The sequence below is a fragment of the Acartia tonsa genome, chromosome 2 (genome assembly GCF_053477335.1).
Source record: "Acartia tonsa isolate MP-2025a chromosome 2, ASM5347733v1, whole genome shotgun sequence".
Classification (NCBI taxonomy): Eukaryota; Metazoa; Arthropoda; class Copepoda; order Calanoida; family Acartiidae; genus Acartia; species Acartia tonsa.
In genome coordinates, this window is record NC_137261.1 from 15,813,334 (window position 1) to 15,838,969 (window position 25,636).

The 25,636-nt window shown below is 33.1% G+C and overlaps 2 protein-coding genes across 3 annotated transcripts in view; one reads left to right on the top strand and one right to left on the bottom strand.

Moving 5' to 3' along the window:
• LOC145305586 (mannonate dehydratase-like) overlaps positions 1–25,636 on the top strand; it is a 284,200-nt gene that overhangs the window by 208,921 nt on the left and 49,643 nt on the right. The window lies entirely within an intron of this gene.
• LOC145305558 (uncharacterized) overlaps positions 3,006–25,636 on the bottom strand; it is a 31,615-nt gene continuing 8,984 nt past the window's right edge. The window contains exons 5-14 of one of the 2 annotated variants that reach the window (XM_080147227.1): positions 23,674–23,734; positions 18,365–18,409; positions 17,259–17,326; positions 16,627–16,671; positions 14,089–14,182; positions 12,603–12,724; positions 11,240–11,362; positions 9,098–9,214; positions 6,301–6,375; positions 3,006–5,745 (exon numbers count right to left, since the gene is read on the bottom strand). In XM_080147227.1, coding sequence (XP_080003353.1) covers positions 5,556–5,745; positions 6,301–6,375; positions 9,098–9,214; positions 11,240–11,362; positions 12,603–12,724; positions 14,089–14,182; positions 16,627–16,671; positions 17,259–17,326; positions 18,365–18,409; positions 23,674–23,734 — 940 coding nt within the window. In that variant the 3' untranslated portion in view covers positions 3,006–5,555. The remainder of the gene's footprint in view (positions 5,746–6,300; positions 6,376–9,097; positions 9,215–11,239; positions 11,363–12,602; positions 12,725–14,088; positions 14,183–16,626; positions 16,672–17,258; positions 17,327–18,364; positions 18,410–23,673; positions 23,735–25,636) is intronic. The other variant, XM_080147236.1, reaches the window with a different exon arrangement.

Below are 25,636 nucleotides of genomic sequence, written 5' to 3' on the forward strand. Positions count from 1 at the left end.
TTCATTTTTCCTTTACGTATAAAGAAATATACAGTAATTAGCTTTTTGTATTAAAATCCCCCATAAGGCTTAGTGGACCCCTCTATGGAAGCTATAATTCTATTCCGTAGCCCCCCTCCCTTGTTAAATAACATGTAGTTTTTAAATAAAATTATTATTTCTTTGATATTACACCAGATCACATTACTCTGATGAAGTAAAACTTGTAGCGGGCTAAAATTACGATCTCTCCCCTTTAATCCATCCCCTCCCCTTCTACTGGATAACCGAACTTACTAATAAAAAACAGGGGAAATTGCAACCTAATTTGAGGAAATTATAGTCAACATTAATTAAATTGAACGTTGTTGTCTTCAAAAATGTTAAAAATGAAGAAGGGGTGGTTTAGTTGGTTAACTTACAACTAGTGGGAAATTATAAATTTTTTACTACTGACTATTTTAATCAATTATAATCATTAATCATTGATAATTAACTTTTGACCTTTATTTTAACTTGATGGTTTAAACAAAAAGTACTGCTGGGAGGGAGGGGACATTGGGCTGTTTATTGCACTAGTCCCCAAAGTTTTATAATGATATTTTGTATTCGTTGACTTAACATCTTTGGGGACTTTTACTAAATTTTGATTGGTTCGTTCATAATCAAACGTTTCAACCACTAATTGTAATTTGAAGAAGGGATAGTTTTATGTATCATCATTGGGGATGTACATCAATTTTCTCCCATTGTCTTATCCCTTTAGATTCCTGATAATATGTAATTGTTATAAACTACGTCGTTCAAGAGACTCAGGAACATCAGGGATAAGACAATGGCCGATAAATTGATGTACATCTCCACTGATGATACACAAATTTACCTCTTAAATTAAATAGATTAAAATAAGGCGTCGAAACGTTTGAACACTCAACTTAATGAACCAATCAATCAAAGTTCACTAAGATCCCCAAAGTTGTTAAGGCAACGAACAAGAAAACGGTGTTATAAAACTTTGGGGACTATAGTAATATACATCCCATTTTCAACTCTCTTTCTGGTACTTACTGCTTACCAATTCTATTGGGGAGTGTAAGAGAATGAGAGGATATTGCCCCAAAAACTTTCGCTACTTTTATTAAATTTTGATTGGTCTATTCCAAACAAATAGGGGAATACGGAAATTGTCATGTGTGACGTCATAAAAATATGTCTAAATCCTTTCCCACTTCTCCTTTCATCCTTTCTTTATAGTGACGCCAAACATGACACTTTTGGTATCTCCAACAAATAGTAACTTTTCAACCTATAACTTTAATCGACAAAATGGGTATTAATGTATATCATCATTAGGGATCTATTTTTATTTTTTACCATCGTCTTATCCCTTTAGCAAAGCCAAGAATGCATGAATGAATTGTTTAATAAAAATGACCAGCAACTATTTTTAGCTCATGTTATGCAACAATTGTAGTGGGACCAAGCGACTCAAAAATCAGCCATGTGACGTCATAAAAATGAGGAAGATGAGAGAAGATGTGGAAAAAAAACCTAAAAAAGTGATGGATAATCCCATATATTTTGACGTCACATGGCTGATTTTTAGTCACTTTGTCCCACTACAACAATTATAGTCCATTTTAATTATATATATAATATTTTTGACGTTTTACCCACCTTCTAATGAACTAATCATAAACCCATTATTATGATATTTTTCATGTCTGAAATTTAGGGAAACGATTCGATGATGATTGTTATTTCTCGCATCGTATTATATCAGCTTTCCGCGGATATAATACGATGCTAGACATAATTTTTCGTATGAATGGGAACCGGTTCTAATCCACCTAATATTAATAGGTTTCGAATGAATACGAGAAAAGTTATTATATGTCTTTGTTTCATAGACAGTTTTTTATATGCTCTTTAAATGTAGTTAGAGTGTCAGTTATTTATTCATGTAACCAAATCTTTTCTGTGTTTTTAAATAACCAAAACAGGGATGATTTAATGAAAGATAAATAAATATGGAATCATTCATGTTTAATCTTCAATTTATCTATCCCTGCTTTGAAACCGTGTGCAATATTAAACTAATCAAATATGTTATTGTTGAATATTTTATCTAAATTATAAAATAAATTATATATCATTCGTTTTTTTTTAAATACAATCCTTAGAATAAAGTAACAGGATGTCTATTTGTTTGTCTGTACCAAAGGATCTCGCTAGAAGATGTTTAAAGTCCCTCCACAGATTATGACGTCATACAATAGAATAACCAATGAGAGGCCAGTATACACTGTAATTGACCAATGGTAAAATTTATGCTTGCCTCTTATTGGTTATTTTATCGTATGACGTCTTTTTCTGTGGAGGGACTTTAATCATCTTCATCTCGCTAACCGCTGAACCGATCGGGTTCTCCTTAATGACACTGACAATTTTTTCTGGATGGTCCTTGTACATCCATAATCTTTTATCTTCGCTACTTATGGATGTTGTCATCCTTGTATTAAATGGAACTCGATGTAAATTTTCCTTGATCATGAAATTGTACTATCTGTAATACAAAGTAGAACGATGTCTTTTTGTCTATCTGTCTGTTTTTTTGTTTTTGTTTGTAACAAAGGATCTCGCTAATTGCTGAACCGATCGGGTTCTCCTTAACAGGGTAGCTACTTATAGGTCCCAGGGAGGTTTATAACTATTTTGGGGGAGGGTACCAGCACCCTCCCAAGAGAAATCGCCCTAGAAAAATATTCATTAAAAAAAATTCAATTAAATCATTTTTGATAAAATTAAAAATGGTGGGGTTTCCCCCCCCCCCCCCCAAAAAAAAAATAAAAATAGTTTTTACTTTTTCTTTAAAATCTAAATTAAGAAATTGGGCTATCCAATTCAATCCCCCCCCCCCCTCCTTAAGTGCCCCTAGAGGCCTCTAGGAGCTTAGCCGCTAGTTGAATTAAAAAGAACTGACAAACATCATATTACTTTAAAATAAAAAATTCTAAGAATCATTTTTTTACATTTTATTAATAATTGGCACTAAAAATAGAAAAAGTAAACAAATAATGATTAAAAGCGTTCACATAAAAAATGCAAAAATTCTGCTTGTCTAAAGCACATATATACTACAGATAATTATCACACAGTTTTAGTTGCGCCGCTACTCTACATATCTTAATTGTTCATCTTATTTGAAGCAGTTTATATAGCAGTTTAACAACAAAAAGACGTCACACGTACAAATGACCAATGAGGGGCCAGTATAAATTTTATCATTGGTCAATTACAATGTATACTCGCCTATCATTGGTAAGTTGTATTGTATATGACGTCATTTTGTATAAGGCACTATAAGCTGCTTTATGACGACATATTAAAATTATACAGCATTCGAATATGACGTCATTTGGGATACTTTGGTTAAAAGTTTTTAAATTTATCCCCCGTTTTATAGGCACTGAAAAGAGATTCTTTTTCCTTTTTATCAATTTTTTTCAACCTTCAAAATAAATTTTAAAATAAAAAAAATAACTATTTTTATTATCAAATGCTTTGCTACCTTAAAACGTAATTGTCCTTGTTCTGTATAATTACACATTTAATTAATATACATAAAAAAGCCACTCTATGGCTAATTTGGCTAATTTTTTCTCCTTTTATTTACAGCAAATATGACTATTATTAAAATTTGTTTATCCAAAGACTTTGACAATTTTTTTAAAATCCTAACTCAATAAAAATAATATACGACAATAGGAATATAATTTTTCATGGACGGAGTTAGGTTTCTCAAAATAAAATGTTGAAATTATTTTGGATCATTGAAAGAAAATGAAGTAGAGGGTCTTATTTTCAGAGTAGCTTTTGTTAGCTTATTTTAGGTTGGGTTAGGTAAATTTTAATGATTGCCCCGCAGAATTATAAAATTGGCCTTGCAGTGATAGAGCTCCCTACAGGGGCTAGAAATAGAGGAAAAACTACTGTGAAAACACGACGAAACCCACTACTTTGTTTTCTAATTCCATGATCAATTATTTTTTAAATTAACTAGAAATCGACAATGGCTTATCTTAACCAAAGTATAAGAGCAAATTTTAGATAAAAACTACTATTTTATTACAATCACAATGTTTTAAAGATTCATGTATCAATTTATACCACAAACCCTTGTGTATAATTTTATCACAGTTTGTATTATTTTAAAATTTTAATTATTTTTTATATATTAAAATAAAGATTTTCTACATTTATGATATGCTATTAATCCTTTCGATTTATATTCTAGAAAGCAATAGTAATTCCTACGATAATAAGGCATAATCTAATTCCTTGTTTGTTAATAATACAAAATCAAGAATACAGAGATAGGTAGATGGAAGATAAATAGACAATGCTAAATTCAGCATTAAAAAGCTCTTTATAGTGCTTATAAAAAAAAATTACGTCATACTGGCCTATCATTGGTTAATTTATATGTATACTGGCCTGTCATTTGTGATTTAGTCTGTGTATTAGCCTATCATTGGTCATTTGTGTTGTATGACGTCATTTTTTATAGACACTATTAAGAGCTTCATTAATATAGCTTTATCATACCCTACCCATCCTACCTATCCGATCCCCCGTATCTTTTGTTCAAAATATAATAGAGAAGGAAAAAAGTACAAAAAATATCTAGAAAAAAGGGATATCTGAAAAGAAAAACTATTTTACGCTTAATTTTCGCCAGTAAAAAACACAAAGAAGGTTTTTTTTTAAATATTGCTGTACAATATTTGGGTTTTGTCCCTTTCATGACAATGCCTCTTCAGGGGCGTTTCGTCGTATTTTCACAGTAGCTTTTGATTATTTTAGGTTAGGTGATTACCCCGCAGGGGCTACAATTAGGAGAAAAGCTACTGTGAAAATACGACGAAACGCCCCCTAAGAGGCGTTGCCACAAAAGAGACTATACCTTAATATTTTAATAGAATTACTTTCCATTAAATAAAATAACGCAATAATCATAAGGCACTGTTTATTTCAAACAGCGAATGGGGGCATAAGATATTTTTACATAAGAGTCATTATCCATCCTCCCTGGGTAAAATAATGGCTTTGTTTTAGTATAATAGGATTTATTACTTGTTTTTATTACTGAAACTACAAGTGTTTCTAATATTTAAAAATCTGTAATAATAAGCTTAATTAGGTTAGCAATTGTAGCTACAGGAATAGGACAACAGACAAGAAACAAGTTTTCCCTCATTTTTTCAGACTAATTTTTTTATATTTGAGAGGAAATTACCTTAAGATTGATTTATGAGTTTTTTGAAAAGAAAAAAAGGAGGAAAAGATAGCATAGGAAAGTAAAAAAAAAGTTTTTCTTTTAAAAAAAAAATTGAAACTATTGAAGCTTTTTAGTTTTTAAAGTGCCTTTAAAAAATGACGACATACTGGCCCACCATTGGTCAATTAAAATGTATAATGGCCTGACATTGGTAATTTAGTATTGTTTGACGTAATTTTTTTTAAACTACTGTAATAAAACAAAAACACCCCACTACTTTTTAATAAAAAAAACATCAATAATACAATTTTGCAAACGTATTTGCCACTATTGACTTTGAGCCCCGCAAATGATACTCGCTTGCGCGTTTGCCGCGTAGCAATTTCTTTGGCTGTTCCAACCTGACTGTGACATTGGTATACAGCGGCAGAGATTCTTTGGAGATAAGCTCGTACTTCAGGTTTATTAGTCCATCTGTTGCATACCTACAAATAAAATAATTCAATTTTAATCAAAAAGCCTTAGCCGCAAAAACCGGCATTTTTACGTAGAACAAAAGCTTAGCCACATTTTAAACAGTTGAGCGAATTCAACGTTCCCCCTTTTCCTCAGTGTATAATTTGACTTACGTGATTTATACATTTTTTGAAAAAGATTTTCAGTGACCCTTCTTATTATTATGGTTTAAACACATAGCGCATGCTCTTGCCGTTGGGGAGTTAATGGGACCGCGTCGAAACTAAAGACATTAAAAATGGTTCCCACAGCTGCTATGTCAGTTGCGCGACACATTAATAGTTAGAGTGTAAGAGGGATGTCTTGGCCCAAAACAAGCGCAACTTATTACAATGCACAGTTAGGCTTTCTATACAATGGTATTAATTTCGTCACTTTTGACTTTAAGAAAGTATTTGCTAATTGGAATATATAATTCAAGGCGGAAGGGGACATTCGGCTATTTATTATACTGTTAACCATTGGAGATGCAAATCAATTTATCGGCTATTGTCTTATCCCTTTAAACCCCTGAAATAAATTACCTTTTGTTTCCAAGTTTTAATATTTTGTTTCTATCTTTACTGGCCTTCTCCTTCTTGTGTTTTATCATTGTGTACCTAAAAATATGCACAGGATTACTTATCATGGAAACTTGTGCCTTTTCAATAGAACTCTAGGATCATGTAGCGGATTTCGTCGTAATTTTACAGTAGCTTTTGATAGGTTACTTTCGGTTAGGTAAAAGTTAATGATGGCCCCAAAGATTTAGAGTCTTCAGAGTGGCTAGAAATAGGAGAAAAGCTTCTAAGAAAAAAGGACGAAACCTGCTACTTCGTTTTCTTTCGACGATCCTAAAACTCTCATTTTCGGTATACACGTAGAACCTAGATGTTAGAACTACTGGAAATTATATTTCATAGGGTAAAGCTAAAACAATTTGGAAATTTGAAGCAGTGGCGTGCGAACCGAAGGGGGCAGTTGGGGCAATCGCCCCCCCCCCCTAGCGACCAAAACGCCCCCCCCCTGCCCTCCCTAGCAACCGCCCCCCCTGCCCCCCCCCCCCTAAATGTTAAAAAATGCCCCATTTTGCCCCTCCTGGTCAACAAAAATGCCCCTTTTTGCCCCCTACCCTACAAAAAGCAAAACTATCCCAGTTTCCAAAAAAAAGATCAAGAAATACTCCAAAACAGACAGTTACTATACATTTAACCTTACCAATCTTTTTAATTAGTGTAGAAATTAGGTTATAATCTTTTTCACTGAACATAACAAACCAGGTTATAGGAAGTATTTTATTTTGTATAATATAAACTTTTTACCAAAGAAATTTGTACATCCCCAATGATGATACACAAAATTACCCCTTATATAGATTACAATTAGTGGATGAAATGTAGGGAAACTCGACTTAATTAACCAACCAATCAAAATTCCATTAAAGTCCCTAAAGTTGTTGAGCCAACGAATAAGAAAATTTTATATGAAATATTGGGGAAATTTGCGCTTCGCGCCCTTCTAAATGGTTTCTGCTATGAAATATTGGGGACTAGTGTAATAAATAGCCCAAAAACCCCTCCCTCCCTGCATATTTGAAGAAAAAAATTTGCGCTTCGCTCCCTTCCAAATGGTTTCTGCTTTGAAATATTGGGGACTAGTGTAATAAATAGCCCAAAAACCCCTCCCTCCCTGCATATTTGAAGAAAAAAATTTGCGCTTCGCGCCCTTCCAAATGGTTTCTGGTATGAAATATTGGGGACTAGTGTAATAAATAGCCCAAAAACCCCTCCCTCCCTGCATATTTGAAGAAAAAAGTTTTCGCTTCATGCCCTTCCAAATGGTTTCTGCTATGAAATATTGGGGACTAGTGTAATAAATAGCCCAAAAACTCTTCCTCCCTGCATATTTGAAGAAAAAAATTTGCGCTTCGCGCCCTTCCAAATGGTTTCTGCTTTTTATCACAATGAAAGGACAAGTAATTTTTTTTTATTTTTTGCACAGTTCATTATATCTTTGGTTTTTATGGTATGATAAATTTTTTTGTGGATCATAATATTAAAAAAAATAAAATTTCTCGCTGTTTCGAGCATCCAGTATGTAATTTACTTTGACTGTCATCACACAACATACAGGAAAAAGGATTTGTGACTTTTTCTACCTAAAATATATATTTATTTCAACAGATGCTCTTTAAATCTACTCATCTGTATTCTTATTAATGATTTTTTGTGCTTTGCTACTTAAAGATGTTGTCATCCTTGTTGTCAAACAATAAAGAAATATTTAATATCATTTTTTCATATTAGGTTAATTTTTGGTAAATTATTTCAATGAGTGTTTTTATCTCCCCCCCCCCCCCCCAATTTTTTCGAAGATGCCTTCTAGCTCCCTTCCCTTTGGTCATCGCAGGGTTGGGAGAAGGAATGGGGGAGAAGAGATGGGGGGGGAAGAGATGGGGGGGAGAGGTGGGGGATATAAATGGGAAATAGGGATGGGGAAGAAGGGATAAGGACTAGGAGGCCCATAATCAAATAATCCCACCCCTTAAAACGCCCTTATTTAAAATTAGTATATATAATCAAAATGCCCCCCCCTAAAGCAAAGTGCCCCCCCGGGGCACTTTGATTTAGGGGGAGCAAAATTTTACAAAATCTTCAAAATGCCCCCCCCCCCCCCTAGACAAAGTGCTTCGCACGCCACTGATTTGAAGAATATAAATGTCTCACTTACGAGCAAAACACCAAGTTTAAGAGAAACACAAACATACGGACTGAGAATTGAGACTGCCGTTTAAGAGGTTTAGGGAGACCATATAAATAACGAAAAATTATTTAAATTGGTTCGAAAGGTAAATATAACACTTTTTCTAACAAAAGCAAACAAAATATTTTACAATATTAAAGGTATTTTTCAACAAATAATTATTAAGTTTGCTTATAATTTGTAATAGCACAAAACAAACAGATATTCATTGTCGATTATTGGTTTTTAACACAACCAGGTACATAGACAGACTTTCAATAGTTCTAACAGATTTTAATATAAATGTATAAAAGTCAAAACAAAATTGTGAGTAAATTTGGTGAAAAACTGAAATACATGATAATTTTTATGGATATACTTACATTTTTAGGACTTGATAATAGAGATGCTTTGCTTATAACATAATACTTTGTTGTCCTAGGAATCAGTATTTCAAAAATCATATAAAAATTTGGTTTTTTTTAATTCAAAATCAACATTTTTAAAATGGACGTACGGGACAGGGTCTTTGGGAAAGGGACGTTGATGTTATTTAACCCCTTTCCCCTCTGATATTATTATTCTAGTTTTGGAACTAACCTTGCCACCTCCTTCTTTGGTCTGATGATATTGAGCTTGTGGAACTTGATTCTCCTGAACATGTCATCATCCTCCGCCCCCCAGCCCCAGAATTCGTTAGAATAGCCGTTCACCAATCTAGAAAACACGATTATAATTACTAGCAGCAACGCTCCTAGAGGCCTATAAGAGCTCTAGAGGTGGTTGGGACTTTAATTCTAACCCCCACATTATTTTAATATCAAAAAGAAAAGGCAAAAAAATATAGAAGGGTGTGTGGGTTGGTGTGCTATCCCAAGATATAAACCTTCCCAGGACCTTTGAGAAGCTACACTGTAAAGGAGAGCCGTATCAGTTCAGTGGTCGGTGAGATCCTATTCTACAGACAAAAAATACCTTACTACTTTATATAATAGGATACGATATAAACATTAAATCGGCTCCCATTTTTTTTTAAATAAAATAAATAGACAATCAACACTTTGTTTTCACGTTCTTTGTCTGGAAGTCCCAACTGTAAATGGTAATGAATTGAACCTGTTTAGATGTCAGTTCATTTCTCATTTTATCATTTACAATAATTTAGCATCGCGTCAAATATGTCAATGGGTGGTTTATTACATAGGCGTCCAAGGGGGGGGGGTATTGGGCCATTTGGCACCCCCAAAATTTTTTGAACAATACCCCCCCCAAAAAAAATTACCCCTACCTTGGGGGTGCCGTAGGCACCCCCAACGATTTTGGGGGGGGTAATTACCCCCCCCAAAATAAATGTTCTTTAAAAAAAAATTTTACTGATAGTTTATTTTAGGATAGGTTATATTGGTTTAGGTGATTGCCCCACATGGTTAAGCAATTGGCCCCCCGCAGGGGCTAGAAATAGGAGAGAAGCTTGTGTGAAAAAAACGAAGAAACGCCCCTTAAAGAGCGTTGCCACAAAAGGGACTATACCCCAATATAGTCCAACCAGTTAAAACAGTTCTTAACCATGATAACAAAAAATTTAATAGTTTGATCATGTTTTATTTGCTTGGGCCTTTATAAGGGCTAAAACCATCCCGGGGATCTATGATGTAATTGTAAAGCACTGAAGATTCCATAAAATAGATACCTAACTAAATTAAATATTTCATTAAATAATGAAAAAGAATTTCTATAGGCGATTTCTTTTGGGAGGATGTCAGGGTGTCTCAAAACTAGTTATAAAACTTACCAGGACCTATAAGACGCTTCACTTTAAAGTATAATCATATTGGTTCATTGGTTAGTGAGTTAATTATTGTATTTTTATGTTCTAAAGAATGAGATACTACTATATATTTGAATAGTAGTGGCGCCCTTAGCATCTAAGAACTCGTGTTTTCTAAAGGGTAAAAAGGGAGGAGAAAAATAGCCTAAAACCACTCAAAGGATTGACCTATAATAGTGTGGAACCATCATGGGATCTATATGAAGCTTTCCTAAAAAGGAGAACTCAGTATTAAAAGTAATGAAATCTGAAGCTATAGTCAAATAAACCTTACTTACTACTTTATGTTATAGGATAGTACTTATTAACTTAATAGATTAGGTAGGTGCTTTTTTTACATAATTAAATTACCCCCCCCAAAAATTTTACCCCGGGGGTAAATTAGTTTGGGGGGGGGGGTAATTACCCCCCCCAACAGATTTGGGGGGAGTATTTACCGCCCCCAACAGACTTTAGGGGGGGTAATTACCCCCCCCAATCAAATTTTACCCCCGGGGTAAAAATTTTGGGGGGGGTAAAAAAAAATTTCGGCGCGCTTCGCGTGCCATTTTACCCCCCCCAAACACGAATTACCCCCCCCCCTAAAATTTTTTACCCCCCCCCAAAAAAAAAGCTTGGACGCCCCTGGTTTATTACACTAGTCCCCAGAGTTTCATAATAACGTTTTCCTATTCGTTGGCTGAAAAACTTTGGGTACTTTGCATTTTGATTGGATGATTAATTAAGTTGAGTGTTCAAACGTTTTAACCATTAATTTGAATCTTCAGAAGGAGTAATTTTATGTTTCATCATTGGGGATGTACATCAATTAATCGGCCATTGTCTTATCCCGTTAGATCCATGTACAGTGTACAATTGTGGTCCTAATGCGATGTCGGAAAAACAACGAATTGTCCAATTGATTTAAAACCTACTTGAAATGTTCCGTGCTCATGGCTGTGACACCTCCGAATATGCCTTTGTAGGGCAGCCTGTACTTGAATGTGTTGACAAGGACAGACATGTGCTTTGGCCTCCATTCACAAATATACAGATTCCTAAAAAAAAACATGTAATATCAGTGATAGAGGGGACAATTGGCTGTTTATTTCACTAGTCCCCAAAGTTTTATGATAACGTTTTCTTATTCGTTGGCTTAACAACTTCAGGGACTTTAGTGAAATTTGATTGGTTGGTTTATGAAATTGAGCGTTCAAACGTTTCAACCACTAATCAAAAATTTAAAATACAAATTTGAAATAATATAAATTTGATTATTTTGAATTATGAGAATAATAAAAAATTTATATTTAATATTTATTACTTTTTTGTTTTGTCTAAATTTTTATTGTATTATATTTACATCTGTTTAGCACTTGTTGTTATTGTTTTAATATTGCAATTAAAATGATAACAAGGATGACAACATCCATAAGTAGCGAAGCTCAAAAATTATGGATGGATATCAAGAAAAAATTTACCACAGTGCAATGTCATACAATAAACATTAAACTTCGTGAAATAGGGAAATCACAAAACCTTTAAAATCCAAAAAACTTAAAAATCTAAGAATCGATCTAGCACCACAATTAATAAATAGATCCTAATGGAACTTGATGACAATATGTAGAATATGAGCATAATCAATCCCTAAAAATTTTAGCTGTCAATCTTGAAAAGGAATCGAGAAAATCACAAAAACCTAAAAGTCTAGGAATCGATCTAGCACACCAATCAATAGACAAATGTTCTAGGACCAATGTGGAGCTTCCCTGATATGTGGATCTCAATCGATCGGGTCGGCGGTTTGTAAGATCTTTAGAGAGTGTGTCTTTAATTTATTTCTATTGTGGCGTGGCTAAAAAACAGCTTATACCGACAATGAAATTAATTCGGGAAAAATCACGAAACCTATACGTGTTTTTCAGCTGTCGTTTGGGGGCAACACATCGTAAAATTGACGACCTCTCCATTTGCCCTCCAAGTATTATTTTAGATTTATTTCACTTGTTGATTATACCTATTCCTGGCTAAAAAAGGCTTTAATAATTTCACCTTACACAGAGAGGGGACAATGAGCTATTAATACACCAGTCCCCAAAGTTTCATAATAATCTTTTCTTATTCGTTGGCTCAAAAACTTTGGGGTATTTTGATTGGTTGCTTCATTTAGTTGAGTGTTCAAATGTTTCAATCACTAATTTTACTCTACAGAAGGGGTAATTTTATGTGTCATCATTGAGGATGTAAATCATTTTATCGGCCATTGTCTTATCCCTTTAGATTCCTGCAGCCTACCTGTCATCTTCAGGAAGCAGGTCTACATCATGGAAAATATTGCAGTTCCAGGCAAAATCCTTTTGGGACTCCACAAATCCAATGTTCAGCAGCTTGGCCCGGTTAAAAGGGGCTTCACTGACCTAAACATTTGTTTTTAAACAAAAGCAAAAGTTTATTATTTTTTTTGTTTCACAGGGCGCAGCAACAATCATCTAACAGTATTTCTAATGGAAATAGATAAGGCAATTTATAGGCATATTTAAAACTATAAACAAACAAGAATATCGTCATTTTACATGTATCTATTTAGCGTACTTGTTGGTAAGTTCCTAGGACAAACGTCGGAAAGGACACCCTAACCTAACCTAATTTAAACCATCTAAATTTATTTTAAATACCTAACATCTGTGGGGGGGCTTATTTTTATGTTCATATCTTAACCTTACAGAAATACTTAATTAACTAAATATTCTAGACACTAACGCGTTTGTCCACTCCGACGATTATCTTGGAACCGGCGATAATACTTCATAATGGTTAGTTGGTTGATTGAAGAGATTGCTGTTCTAAAAAAAACGAAGGGAAAACGATGAAGTAAATATAAAACAATTGGTTTCACCATTGGATTTAAATATTCAAGAATTAATGATAATTTTTTTCATTATTTGTTGAAAACTTTTAACTCATGACATTTACCATGAACTTTGAGCATGATTTTAAAAATTTTATATTTAAAGCATATTATTGTAAAATAATTGAATAAGTGCATGCTATAATAGTAGACTGGAAAAAAAAACATAAATAATTGATTATTGAAACAAAGAAAGCAGAATTTTTGTTGTTGTTAGTAAATATATTTTATTCTATTGTTTTATAACTCAAGTAATTAATTAGATGTAGGCATAAATTTTCTTTCAGAATTAATCAAAACAAAGTTCCATTGTGGAGGGAGGGGACAATACTGCCAAAAAAAATGTTTTAAAAATTTTTTTCACCATACATTCATCAGCTAACAAAGGTATATTTCTGCTCTTAATGATGGAGAGGGGGGGGGGGGGTAATTTAACCAAAAAATCTCCCATCCTTCTATTCATGAAAATATATAGATAAACAGTATACACTTGCTTTTTTTAGTTGACAAGTAAAAAATTTAAGCATTTTTTTCATTGATAGTGTACAAAAAAATACTTTAAATGCATCAAAGAATTGTCCTATCGATTTCAATCTCATCATGAAGATTTCTGTAACTATACAATCTTGCAACTCCTTTTTCATGTAATGATATTTCCCTTTGTACATTTTTTGCTTTTTCTTCTATTAAGATTTGAAAGACATAAAATCATTATCTTTTTGTTTTATGTAACTCCTGGAACAATTGGGCACAGAGTTATATTCCCAAGACACAGGAGACGCCTCACTGTAAAGAAGAAACATATTAGTGGTTAGTGAGATCCTTTGTTACACACAGACAAACATCCTGTTACTTTTATATAAGGATATCAACCTGATTAATCACATAAATTCTGTATTGTATTTCTTGTCTCTGTAGAAACTTGTGAATATGATTCAGAAATATAAACAGCTGTTCATCTCTATTTCTAAATATAAATATCTATATTATTTATTGTTTATGCAGAAACTTGTGAATTTGATTCAAAAATATCAACAACTGTTCATCCCTATTTCTAAAAATAAGTATCTATATTATTTCTTGTTTACATAGAACAGTTAGGGAGTTGAATCCATTTTTATAGAAGCAGAAATATAATCTATGATTATGGTTTGGACCCTCTAAAACTGTAATCTACCTTTCCACTTTCCCCTCTCTTGGTGAAGATATCTTCAACGCTGATACGATTTTTGAAATGTAAGATTCCACTTTCCCCTCTCTTGGTGAAGATATCTTCAACGCCGATATGATTTTTGAAATGTAAGATTCCACTTTCCCCTCTCTTGGTGAAGATATCTTCAACGCCGATACGATTTTTGAAATTTAAGATTCCACTTTTGCCTCTCTTGGTAAAGATATCTTCAACAAGAGAGACAAAAGTGGAATCTTATATTTCAAAAATCGTATCGGCGTTGAAGATATCTTCACCAAGAGAGGGGAAAGTGGAAGGGTAGATTAAAGTTTTAGAGGGTCCAAACCATAATCATAGATTATATTTCTGCTTCTATAAAAATGGATTCAACTCCCTAACTGTAGAAACATAGAAACTCATGATTCAGAAATATAAACAGCTGTTCATCTCTATTTCTAAAAATAAGTATCTATATTATTTCTTGTTTACATAGAAACATAGAAACTTATGATTCAGAAATATAAACAGCTGTTCATCTCTATTTCTAAAAATAAGTATCTATATTATTTCTTGTTTACATAGAAACTTGAGAATATGATTCAGAAATATAAACAGCTGTTCATCTCTATTTCTAAAAATAAGTATCTATATTATTTATTGTTTACATAGAAACTTGTGAATATGATTCAGAAATATAAACAGCTGTTCATCTCAATTTCTAAATATAAATATTTATATTATTTCTTGTCAATGTAAAAATTATGAATATGGTTCTCAAAATTCTATTTCTAAATATAAATGTTAATTTTTTTCTTCAGAGATACATAAAGTGTCATGTGTGATGCAGAAAAATATGTTTAAAAAGAAAGGATGAGAAGAGAAGTGGGAAAGGAAATTCAAAAAAAAGATGGATAATGATATTAATGTATTTTTATTACATCACACATGACACTTATGGTATCTTCTTTGTTTTCTTCATGTAAGGACAGATTAGGGTTAAAACTTTTTCTTGATTTTAAAAAAAAAACATAAATCCCTATGGCAAAGCACCAAAAGTGAAATAAAAATTAAAACCAAGTGCAAATTCCCATTAAAGGGCGAATATAGGTTCGATATGATATGAGCTTATATGAAAGGTGCCATTTCATACTTTTAGAATATCTATGCCAAATTTAAAAATTCAAAAAAATCCTTAAGTAGATTTTGCAATTTTCTGTTTCAATTGAACATATGATAAATGAGATTGACGACAAACGGTTTATTTTAGCCCTTTACAAGACTTTTTTTTACTATTTTGCTTAAGTTTGATTGACTATTACAATGGCACGCATCTTAAATGATAATTAAATGTTTATTATTATAGATTATATACTCTTTAATTCAATTTTTAAAAAGCGTAAAAATGTTTTGCGTAAAAGTGCGCCAATAGTTTTGACTAGGGTAAATAATACGTCTTAAAGTTTATTTTCTGTACAAAGATCATTGGTTGATTCTGGAAAATATAAAAACCCTCAAGTACGCCATTTTAACACACACACACACACGAACCTTAAAAAAACAGGGATTTGAAATCATTCTTCCTCCAAGAAAGTTTTATCGATTATTTTTTTTACTTTTTACATTATTTGATGTTTTTTTAAACTTTTAAATATTTTACTTTATATAATTTGTATGAAGGTAGAATATGGGTATATTTACCCCTGATTAATTGGTTTCCACGTTATTACGACTATCCTTTAACGAAAGCTTTTTAATTCAACCTTGCTACGAAGCCTTGTGTGATGCTAGGGTGCTTGAGTTCTTAGGGAACCACACTAATTACATAATATTATCTTGAGTTAGACAGGTTTTAGACTATAAACAGACTTATACAATTAGATATGTCAATATCTTTAAGTTATTTATAATCTATATAATGGCACCTTTGAAATAAGCTCATATTATATCAAACCTATATTTGCCCTTTAAATACTAAAAACATAAGTGAACATATTCACAAATCAGAGTCCAAAACAGATGAAAACCATTTAAGCCCCTTTATGAAGCAGCGTACAGTGCCTAATAAAAATGACGTTGTACAATACAAATGACCAATGCTGGGCCAGTATACATTTTACCATTGGCCAACAACAATGTATACTGGCCTACCCTTGGTCATTTGTATTGTATGACTTCATTTTTATTAGGCGCTATAAGCGGCTTTCCCTTGTACTTTGTTTAAAAACCTTTCAGAAACATACTTTTCGCTTTCAATATTTTGGAAACTTATAGATTTGTCTGTATCCCTAGAAAAAGTAAAATTTAAGACGATATGTCCCAGTAAGAAATTAAAGAATTTAACAGGAGCAATTTGTTTCATCCTAATAGTTGTAAAAATCAGGGTAAAACAGGGTTTGGAATGTTTGTGTGTTGATATGTAAAGGAAAATATAGGAAACTGTTTGTCATAATACCACTCTATTGCCTCTAATAGGTTTAAGATCTATTTTGGTTTCAGGTTTTTATTCCAGGTAAATTTACAGCTAGAATCATGCCATCAAACCTCTAGGAGGGACAGCACCCCCCCCCCCCCCCCCCAACATGTTATAAGGCATTAATTTTTAATTCTTATATAAAAGTAGCAAGATGTCAGTATTTTTGTGTCTGTCTGTACTGAAGGATCTCACTAACCGCTGAACCGATATGGTTCTACTTTACAGTGTAGATTCTCATATAGGTCCATGGGAGGGTGATAATATTTTGGGGGAGGGTCCAACGACCATCCTAAAAGAGGTATCCCTCACAAATATATGTTGTACCTTTTCTTGTAAAGTTAGAATTCAAAATGAGGGCCGGCGTAGCCTCTAGTAAAAAAAATGTAATTGAAAGCTTACTTGAATGGTATGATGATGGCAACTTTGTTCTTTGGCGCACAGTTTTCAGGTGTGTAAAATCCTCCACTCTAGGAAAGTTTTATATCGTATTATAAACAGTTTGCCGCGGTTATAGAAATATACAATTATTAGATTAAAACCAGCTTATACCAACAATGAAATTAATTCGGGAAAAAAATCACGAAACCTATACGTGTTTTTCAACTGTCGTTGGGGGGCAACACATAGTAAAATTGACGACCTCTCTATTTGCCCTACAAATATTATTTTATATTTATTTCACTTGTTGGTTATACCTTATACCTGGATTAAAACCAGTTTTTTTGGCCCCAAGATACCGAAGGCACAGTCTAAAAAAACTGGTTTAATCTTATGATTGTACATTTTCTTATTCGTAGAAAACTGGATATAATATGATGCTATACATAATTTTCAGTATGTCTGAACACCGGTTTTAATCCACCGGATATTGATCGGTGTTGAAAGTCATACTGGAAAATATACTATTAGAATTTCTTGTTAAAAGCTCAAGATCTCTAAAACGGCTGAGCCAATTTGATTGTTCCTTTCGGAATATCACAAACAATTTTTTTTCGAAACACTTTTTTAAAAATAATACTTGTTTTAAACAATGACATATGAATGTTTCTTTCCACCTGGTCTTAATTCTATTTTTAAATTTTGGAAATTAGATTTATTAATTTTTCATTAATCTATTATTGATGGACAAAATAAAAATAGATTTTAATTGTCAAAATGTACATTTGTTAAATGAGATAATTTTTTCATTCATAATTAAACCCTCCTCTAAAATAGTTAAAAACCTTCCTTGGCTATATAAGAAGCTTAACTGTTTTTATTTATCATTTTTTGGGGGGGGGGAAAGGTATTCCATCCCCCAAGAGAATGGCTTAAAACCACCACAGGACCAATAAGTATATTTGCTGAAAAGTATATCCCTAGTGAAGTGAGATCTTAAGCTTCAGATAGACAGATGGAAAATTGTATGTAATACGATGCTAGACATAGTTTTTTCGCATGCATAAGAACTGTTTCAAATCCACCGGATATTAATCGGTTTCGAATGAATTCGAGAAAATATTTACCTGGACTTTGGGGTTGGCTTTTATCACATTCTCTAGCTTTACAACCTTAAAAATAAATATATAAAAATATCAATAGTAGTGATCATTATTATTAGTGGAGACTATTTTCCTTAGAAGGCTATTTTGTCCCGAGGCTATTTTGTCCTGAGGTTATTTTGTCCAAAATCCGAGTCGCTTGCTTGTTTTAATTTTATGATTTTATTTTAACATTCGTGAAATGGTCTGTAATACGATGTTATATATATTTACTCAGTATGGCTGAGAACCAGTTCTAATCCGGCAGATATCAATCGGTTTCGAAGCCATAGTGGAAAACACATGAATATGAAATATTAAATTCTGTACAAAATGTGAATATAGATGATTGATTGATTGAAAAAAGCACTAAATTTTGCCATGTATTATTGTTGCAAATCTCAGAGATATTGGCATAGGTCAATGGCTGAAAAATTGATTATTTGTACAATTTAAAACTTGCAAGATAACATCATCAAAAAAAAAGCCTGAAATAGTTTGGGGAAAAATTATTAATCTGTCATTAACCCATACCTGTTACCCTTTGAAACTTGCATGCTACACTCATAAATCAATATAAAAAGTTTCTAACTTTGACATAGTTTTCTTTTTAATATTTTATAATTTAGTTTTGTTCAATTAACACATTTTAAACTTACTTTTTTAGATTTTATAGAGTTGCTACGCGTTCTAAGTTGTACTTGTACCTTAATGTTATAGGAATCATGCAATGTTTGAAATCGATTGAACAATTCTAATCTGTTTAGATTAACTAAAATAGCTAATTGTTACGGACGGATGGACTGACCCTAATTATAAAAAAGCTTCTCTTTTAAAAAGATAATTATGATCTATTATTCAGGGGTAAGTGGGTTAAGCAATACTTTCAAAATCGACAAAAAAAACTGTTTATATTGACTTATCAAAATCATTAAAAATCTCCCATTTGATAGTCAGGTACAATTTTAAGACTATCGGCTACGCCCCTAGAGACCTCTAAAGGCACTTGAATTGGGGAAGGGGAGTGGACCCCACCCACGATTTTAAATTTTAGAAAGAACAAAAATTGTGGTTGGAGTAATTTTTACTTTGGAGGGTGGTTTTACCCTCCCTAAAAATAATCAATTACCTTCCCTACACCTATCTAGGTATAATTACTATAAATGAGGTAAATGGAAAAAGTCGCTCCAAAAAAAAAGACATGGGACTTCATAAAAATGAGTTATTATCCATCTCTTTTTTAGGGGGTTCCTTTCCCACATCTCCCTCATTTTTAAGACGTCACATTAAGCGACTACCCCATTTAACGAATATTCAGCGGTAAGCGAGATCCTACGCTACAGACAAAAATAAATACTATTTTATATGATAGTTTAAGAAATTGGAAGATAGAAAAACTTTATGGTAATAGTATTTGTACTTTGTTTGATTTAAATTTTAGTTTTTTGTCAAAATTATGACATTTTTCTGAAACTATTATGCACGCCATATCCTTTCATTGAAAATTGTTCATATTATGTTGGAATAGTGACATATTTTAACCATTTTTAATTAAAATAAATCAACAATTTTTGTGAGAATTTGCATTTTATTTCAATTATTTCTATCGACAATAGAGGGAAAGGGGTTAAATAACTGTATGTCCCTATCCCGAGGACCCTCTGCCTACTTTAAATTGGGTCTTTGAAAATAAACCAATAGCGTCGGGAATATTAACACATTCAGTTAGCAGAAAAAAAAATCCACGTATTTATTTTTAATGAAAAAAATAGTACTTTCTGATGATTGCAAAAGCATGAAACTCTGAGTAAAAGAAAATAAAACAATATGCTAGCAGACGAAAAAGATCCAGGTAGTTGAATGGTTATTCTTCTATATATTTATAAATTTATTGATAGAATTGTTTATGGTAGCTATATTATATCAACTATTGTACCGCATATTTACTTTAACTTTATGACCAACATTAAGCCCTACATTAGTACTTTCCTTAAAAGTGCCTAGCCTGCACAGAAACCCACCCACTTACAGATTGAAATAAGGGGTAGGGGGGATTGTTATATTTATGCCTAACTCGTTTACACCTGCGGTATCCTAACCCTGCGAGGTTACCCTTTACCCAAATAACATAACCTAACCTTACTTATAGTACAAAACAAACACGAAAAACTACCAACCCCCCCCCCCCCTCCCCCACCTCTATTTTCAATTTAATTTTCAATGAAAATCTGAAATATCTGTCCAAATTGCAGAACTTATGCTGGTGAAAGCAGAAACATCAAATATTAGAGTTGAAAATCAATAGTAACAAGGATGTCAACATCCATAAAAGCGAAGCTCTCAAATGGTAGGACAAACGAACATTAACACTTGTAGAGTGTCAGAACTGAATAATCAGAATATAAACGTATAAAGTCGTAATCAAATTTTAAGTTTATTTGTTGAAAAAAAAGTACATGCTTACAATTTTAAGACTTGTATATAGAGATGCTCCGCTTGAAGAGTTGTACTTTGTTATCCTAGGAATCAGTATGCCAAAAATCAGATCAATCAAATAATCTTATCATATAAAAATTTGCTGTTCAAGAAAAGTTAAAATCAACATGTTTAAAATGGACGTAAGAACATTCTGTAACGATAATAGAGCTGCTACGCTTTTTAAATCCTACCTAATTACTACAGGAATCAACATGCAAAGTTTGAAATCGATTGGACAGTTCTAACATGTCTAAATTAACGAAAAGAGCTAACCGTTACGGACTGACGGACTGACCCTAATTGTAGAACAGCTTCGCTTTTAAGAACAACAGCAAAAAAAACATAATAAAAAGTGGTGTTTAATATTTTGATGTTTTACCCCTTGTTTGATCAATTTTTAATTATATTTTCAACTAAGTTTATACAATACTTAACATGTTAAAACAAGGATTTAGGGAAGAATAATGGAATTCATATTTTGGATCATGGAAAGAAAACGAAGTTTCGGGTTTTTGTCGTATTTTCACAGTAGCTTTTCTCCTTTTCCTAGTCCCTGCGGGGGGTTCTAGTTCTACGGGGCATATTTTCTAACCCTGCGGGGCAATAATCAACATTTACTTAACCTAACCTAAAATAACCTTTCAAAAGCTACTGTGAAAATACGATGAAACCCGCAACATCGTTTTTTTTCCATGACTCCATATTTTTCAAGTATACGAAATTCTTCCTTTTACCACCATAAAATAGCCTAAAAACTGCCCTAACCTAAACGAAACAGTCGAAAAACTTAAAATATCCCCAAAAAAGAGTTATTGGTGGTAGTTAACCATCCCCCATGTAATTATTACCCTCTGGGTAAAAATCTTTGAAGGGCTTTGAAGGAATTTTCGCACGCCATTTTAGCCCCCCACCCCACCCCCTCCACAATTAAAAAAGCTTGGACATCCTTGTACATATATGGGTACTGCCATTTAGAGATTCGGATCAACTGCAGTTCACGGTAAAATATTCCTGGTAACAAATATTTCCAAAAATCTATGAATTTTAGAAGCAAAGCTGCTAGCTGCCAAACGGCTAGATCATACCCACACACCATTTTAAGCCTACAAATAATCTGGAATAGCCAAGATCCAATGATGCACAGGGAAAGATTCACTGAAGAAAAAACGCGTAAAATAGGTCTTTTTCGCACATTTATCTGCACTGCGAGATAATTATGCATTAATAATTTATGTATATTCCAGATTATTTGTAGGCCTTCTTATGCCGCTTAAAACAGTGTGCGGGCATGATCTGTACGTTTAGCCGTTTGGCAGCTAGCAATCTTTAAAACTAATAGTTTTTTGGAAATATTTGTTACCAGGAATATTTTACCGTGAACTGCAGTTGATTTATAGATTCTATTGAACATGCAATCATCTAGCTTTTCCTATAATACAATATTCAACCTGCGACCGTGGCTCAACACGTAGCGCATCCCCTTGTCGCCGGGATGCGCTCGGGCCGACACCGTGTCATAACTAAATACGTTAAAAATGGTTCCTACTGCTGCTATATAAGGTGCGCGACATAAATAGTAAGAGTAGGGGAAATGACTTAGCCAATAAACAGGCGAAACTCATTACCATGCACAGTTAGGACTTCTCAGACAAAGGTCATGCAATCAAAGGGTTATTTGCTGATGTATGTTACTTAACCTAATATCCTTGAGTATTAGAGTATCGCAACCCATTACACTCGGATGATGCTCTGAATTTCTAGATGATTACTTTAAAAATCGAAGTAGAATCTCACCCTTACGAGGTAATGGTAAAGGTAATACAGGGGGCAAAATACTTTTTGGGTTCAATATTCTGGTTTTTGAATAATAATATTAATTATTTCCCATTCTACTAAAATAAAGTTTATTAAAGTTCATAGAAAACTTTAAATTTCTAAAAGGCATGAAATACAAATTTGCCAAAAATTTAATGTTAAATGCACAAAAGAACACATCTATTATTAAATAAAATTACAAAAAAAGGTTAGCTTAAGTTAAATAGGAACGTATTATTTTATGTTTTTAATAAGAAAGATTTTTCATTGCTTCAAAATGTTTTATTTTAAAGGTTTTTCGGGTATAGTCCCTTTCGTGGCAACGCCTCTTAAGAAGCGTTTCTTCGTATTTTCACAGTAGATTTTATAGGTTATTTTAGGTTAGGTTAAGTTAGACAATTGGTCCCGCAAGGTTATAGCCCTATTCTGGACTAGAAATAGGAGAAAAGCTACTCTGAAAAAAACGACGAAACTCCCCTTAATAGGCGTTGCCACGAGAGGGACTCTACCCGTATTAACTTTTTTGGGGGGGCAAGTTTCATTTTCGTGTTGTCCAGCTAACCAAACAACCAGAAAACCACCATAATTGTAGAAAAGCTTGGATACTAAAAATTGACATTGACAAATAATTCTTTTCATACGAGTGCAGAAGAAGGCGCCTTCACCTTTTACTCTACCAAGAAACCTCTCATGGAAACCCAGTGTACACCTCTGGTTAACATACTTGACTGTGGTTTTCGGACGTATGGTTAAACCCTAGTTTTAAGGTAGCTGCCACTTTTACCACTAGCAAAAATAATAAAAATCATAAATTTGTCAAATGTAGGTGTATAATTGACAGCAAAACTATGAATATGACAGTGCAATAACTGTATTTGTGTCTTACCCCCTAAAAATTCAGTTGTGAATTTGACAGTAAAACTGTGTTTATGACAGTATTATCACTGTATTTTTGCTGGTGGTAAATCCGCCATGCACCTGCCCAACTAGATAATACTTACCGATTGTGAAACTTTTATTCTTCCCTTTAGTCCAGTGGGAATTTCATTACAACTTTTTACACTAAAATTTATTATTATCATTTTATATTTGGTTCTATTTTGTTAATGACTTTAATTTTGTATATGATAGGTATATATTTTAAATGTGAAATCTAATTTTTTTGCTTGTAGATGAAAAAATTACAGTAATTTTTCTTTTTTGATAGGTCATATTCATAATTTATGAGAATTTATGCTATTACTAAAATGCTTGTAGCTGGACTAGGTGTCTTAAAAATCAGCCATGCGACGTCAAAAAATGAGGGAGATGAGAGGAGAAGTGGGAAAGAAAACCGCTAAAAAAGAGATGGATAATTTTTCATTTTTATGACGTCACAAGGCTGATTTTTTTAGACACTTTGTCCAGCTAAAAATGCTTTTTAGAAAGCTTTGCAGTTTTGACGAAAAAGTCCTTGATGTTTATTTGAAGTCTAATAAGTGAAATAAATTGCAACAAATTTCATGAATAAATAAACGAGTGTCTTGCAATTTTATATAGATTTGAAAGTATAATTAGTACATTTATTTAGTTTTGCAGTACGCTCGGCAGGGCTCGGCATCTAGGTCCTATTTTAGCTTCCCTAAAAATCTGCAGTTGCAGATTATTAATAAATTAATTTAAATAATAATAATTGCAGAAAAATTAATTTTTGACATCTATGAATCTGTATTTCAATCTAAATATATGCTCTATTAACCAAAAAAATTATATCGCACTTTCATCTTATCTTAACCCTTACAGATCGGGGGGGAGGGGCTCAAAGAGCCCCCCCCCCTCTAGTTTTTTCAATCTCATTTTTTTTGTAGGTAAGATGGAGAGCTGTAACTTCATGACTTTTTAAGTTTAGTAATTATACGTAGGCAAGAGTTGATTTTATTAGGATATCTGGTCTGTGTCGGTCGTGGTGTCCGGTCAAAGTCGGTTGGGTAGCAAAAAAAATTAGAAAAAATTCTAAATAAATCTTAATTTCTACATTATGACTTGTGTATAAGGTAGAAACCTAATATTTTTTTGGTGAGTACTTAGATATCAATGAGATATCATCTGAGAAAAGTGGTGTTATGACCGTTTGACCGCTCCCTGACCGACTTTATGACCGATTTTTGTCCGGCTTTGACTACAGACATATATCATGAATATCGTGGCTTCTATTACAGCTAGGAACCTATAATTTTTTTGGTAAATCCTTGAGCAATAATAAACAGATAAAAATATTAATTTGCGCCGCCAACCGCCGTTTTACCGCCGTAACCGCGGTTTCCGATATTTGCCGTTTTTCGGCGATGATCAGAAAAAGTAATTTTTTTGTTATAAAAAATAAAAGTTCGTCCTAAAATTTCGTCATCCTAGCTGCAAAATTGGCCGCTCTACAGCTGTTTTAAAATTTAGCGGCTGGCCGCTAAAAAGCGGCTAAGGAGCGGTCTGACTGCTATGACTAGAAAAAGTAATTTTCTCTAAAAATACACATGAACCACCAGAAAAAAATTTTACGTCTTTATCTGTACCAGGAGCCGAGATAGAGCCCCCCCCCCCCCCCCCGATCTATTAAGGTGGGAATTGGGGCCCGATCTGTAAGGGTTAAAGAGTAGTATTATTTAACAAATTCTTATTTTTCTTTTCAGGTCGCTAGTACAGGGAGGGACGTCCAATTGGAGGGGGGGTTAAAGGGGTGATTACTCCTTCCCTCCAAAAAAAAAAAAAAATTGGTTTTTAATTTTGACTTTTAATTTTTACCCCCCTCCCCCCTCCAAAAAATAAAAAAAGCTTGGACGTCCTTGCCTCTATGATATAAGGTTTACCCCCCCCCCCCCAAAAAAAAAAAAAAAAAATAGCTTGGACGTCCTTGTTTCTTTTCAGTCGCTAGTATTAAGTTTCTAGACCAAATCAGGCTTTTATTTGCCATTATCCATCGGCCGCAAACAG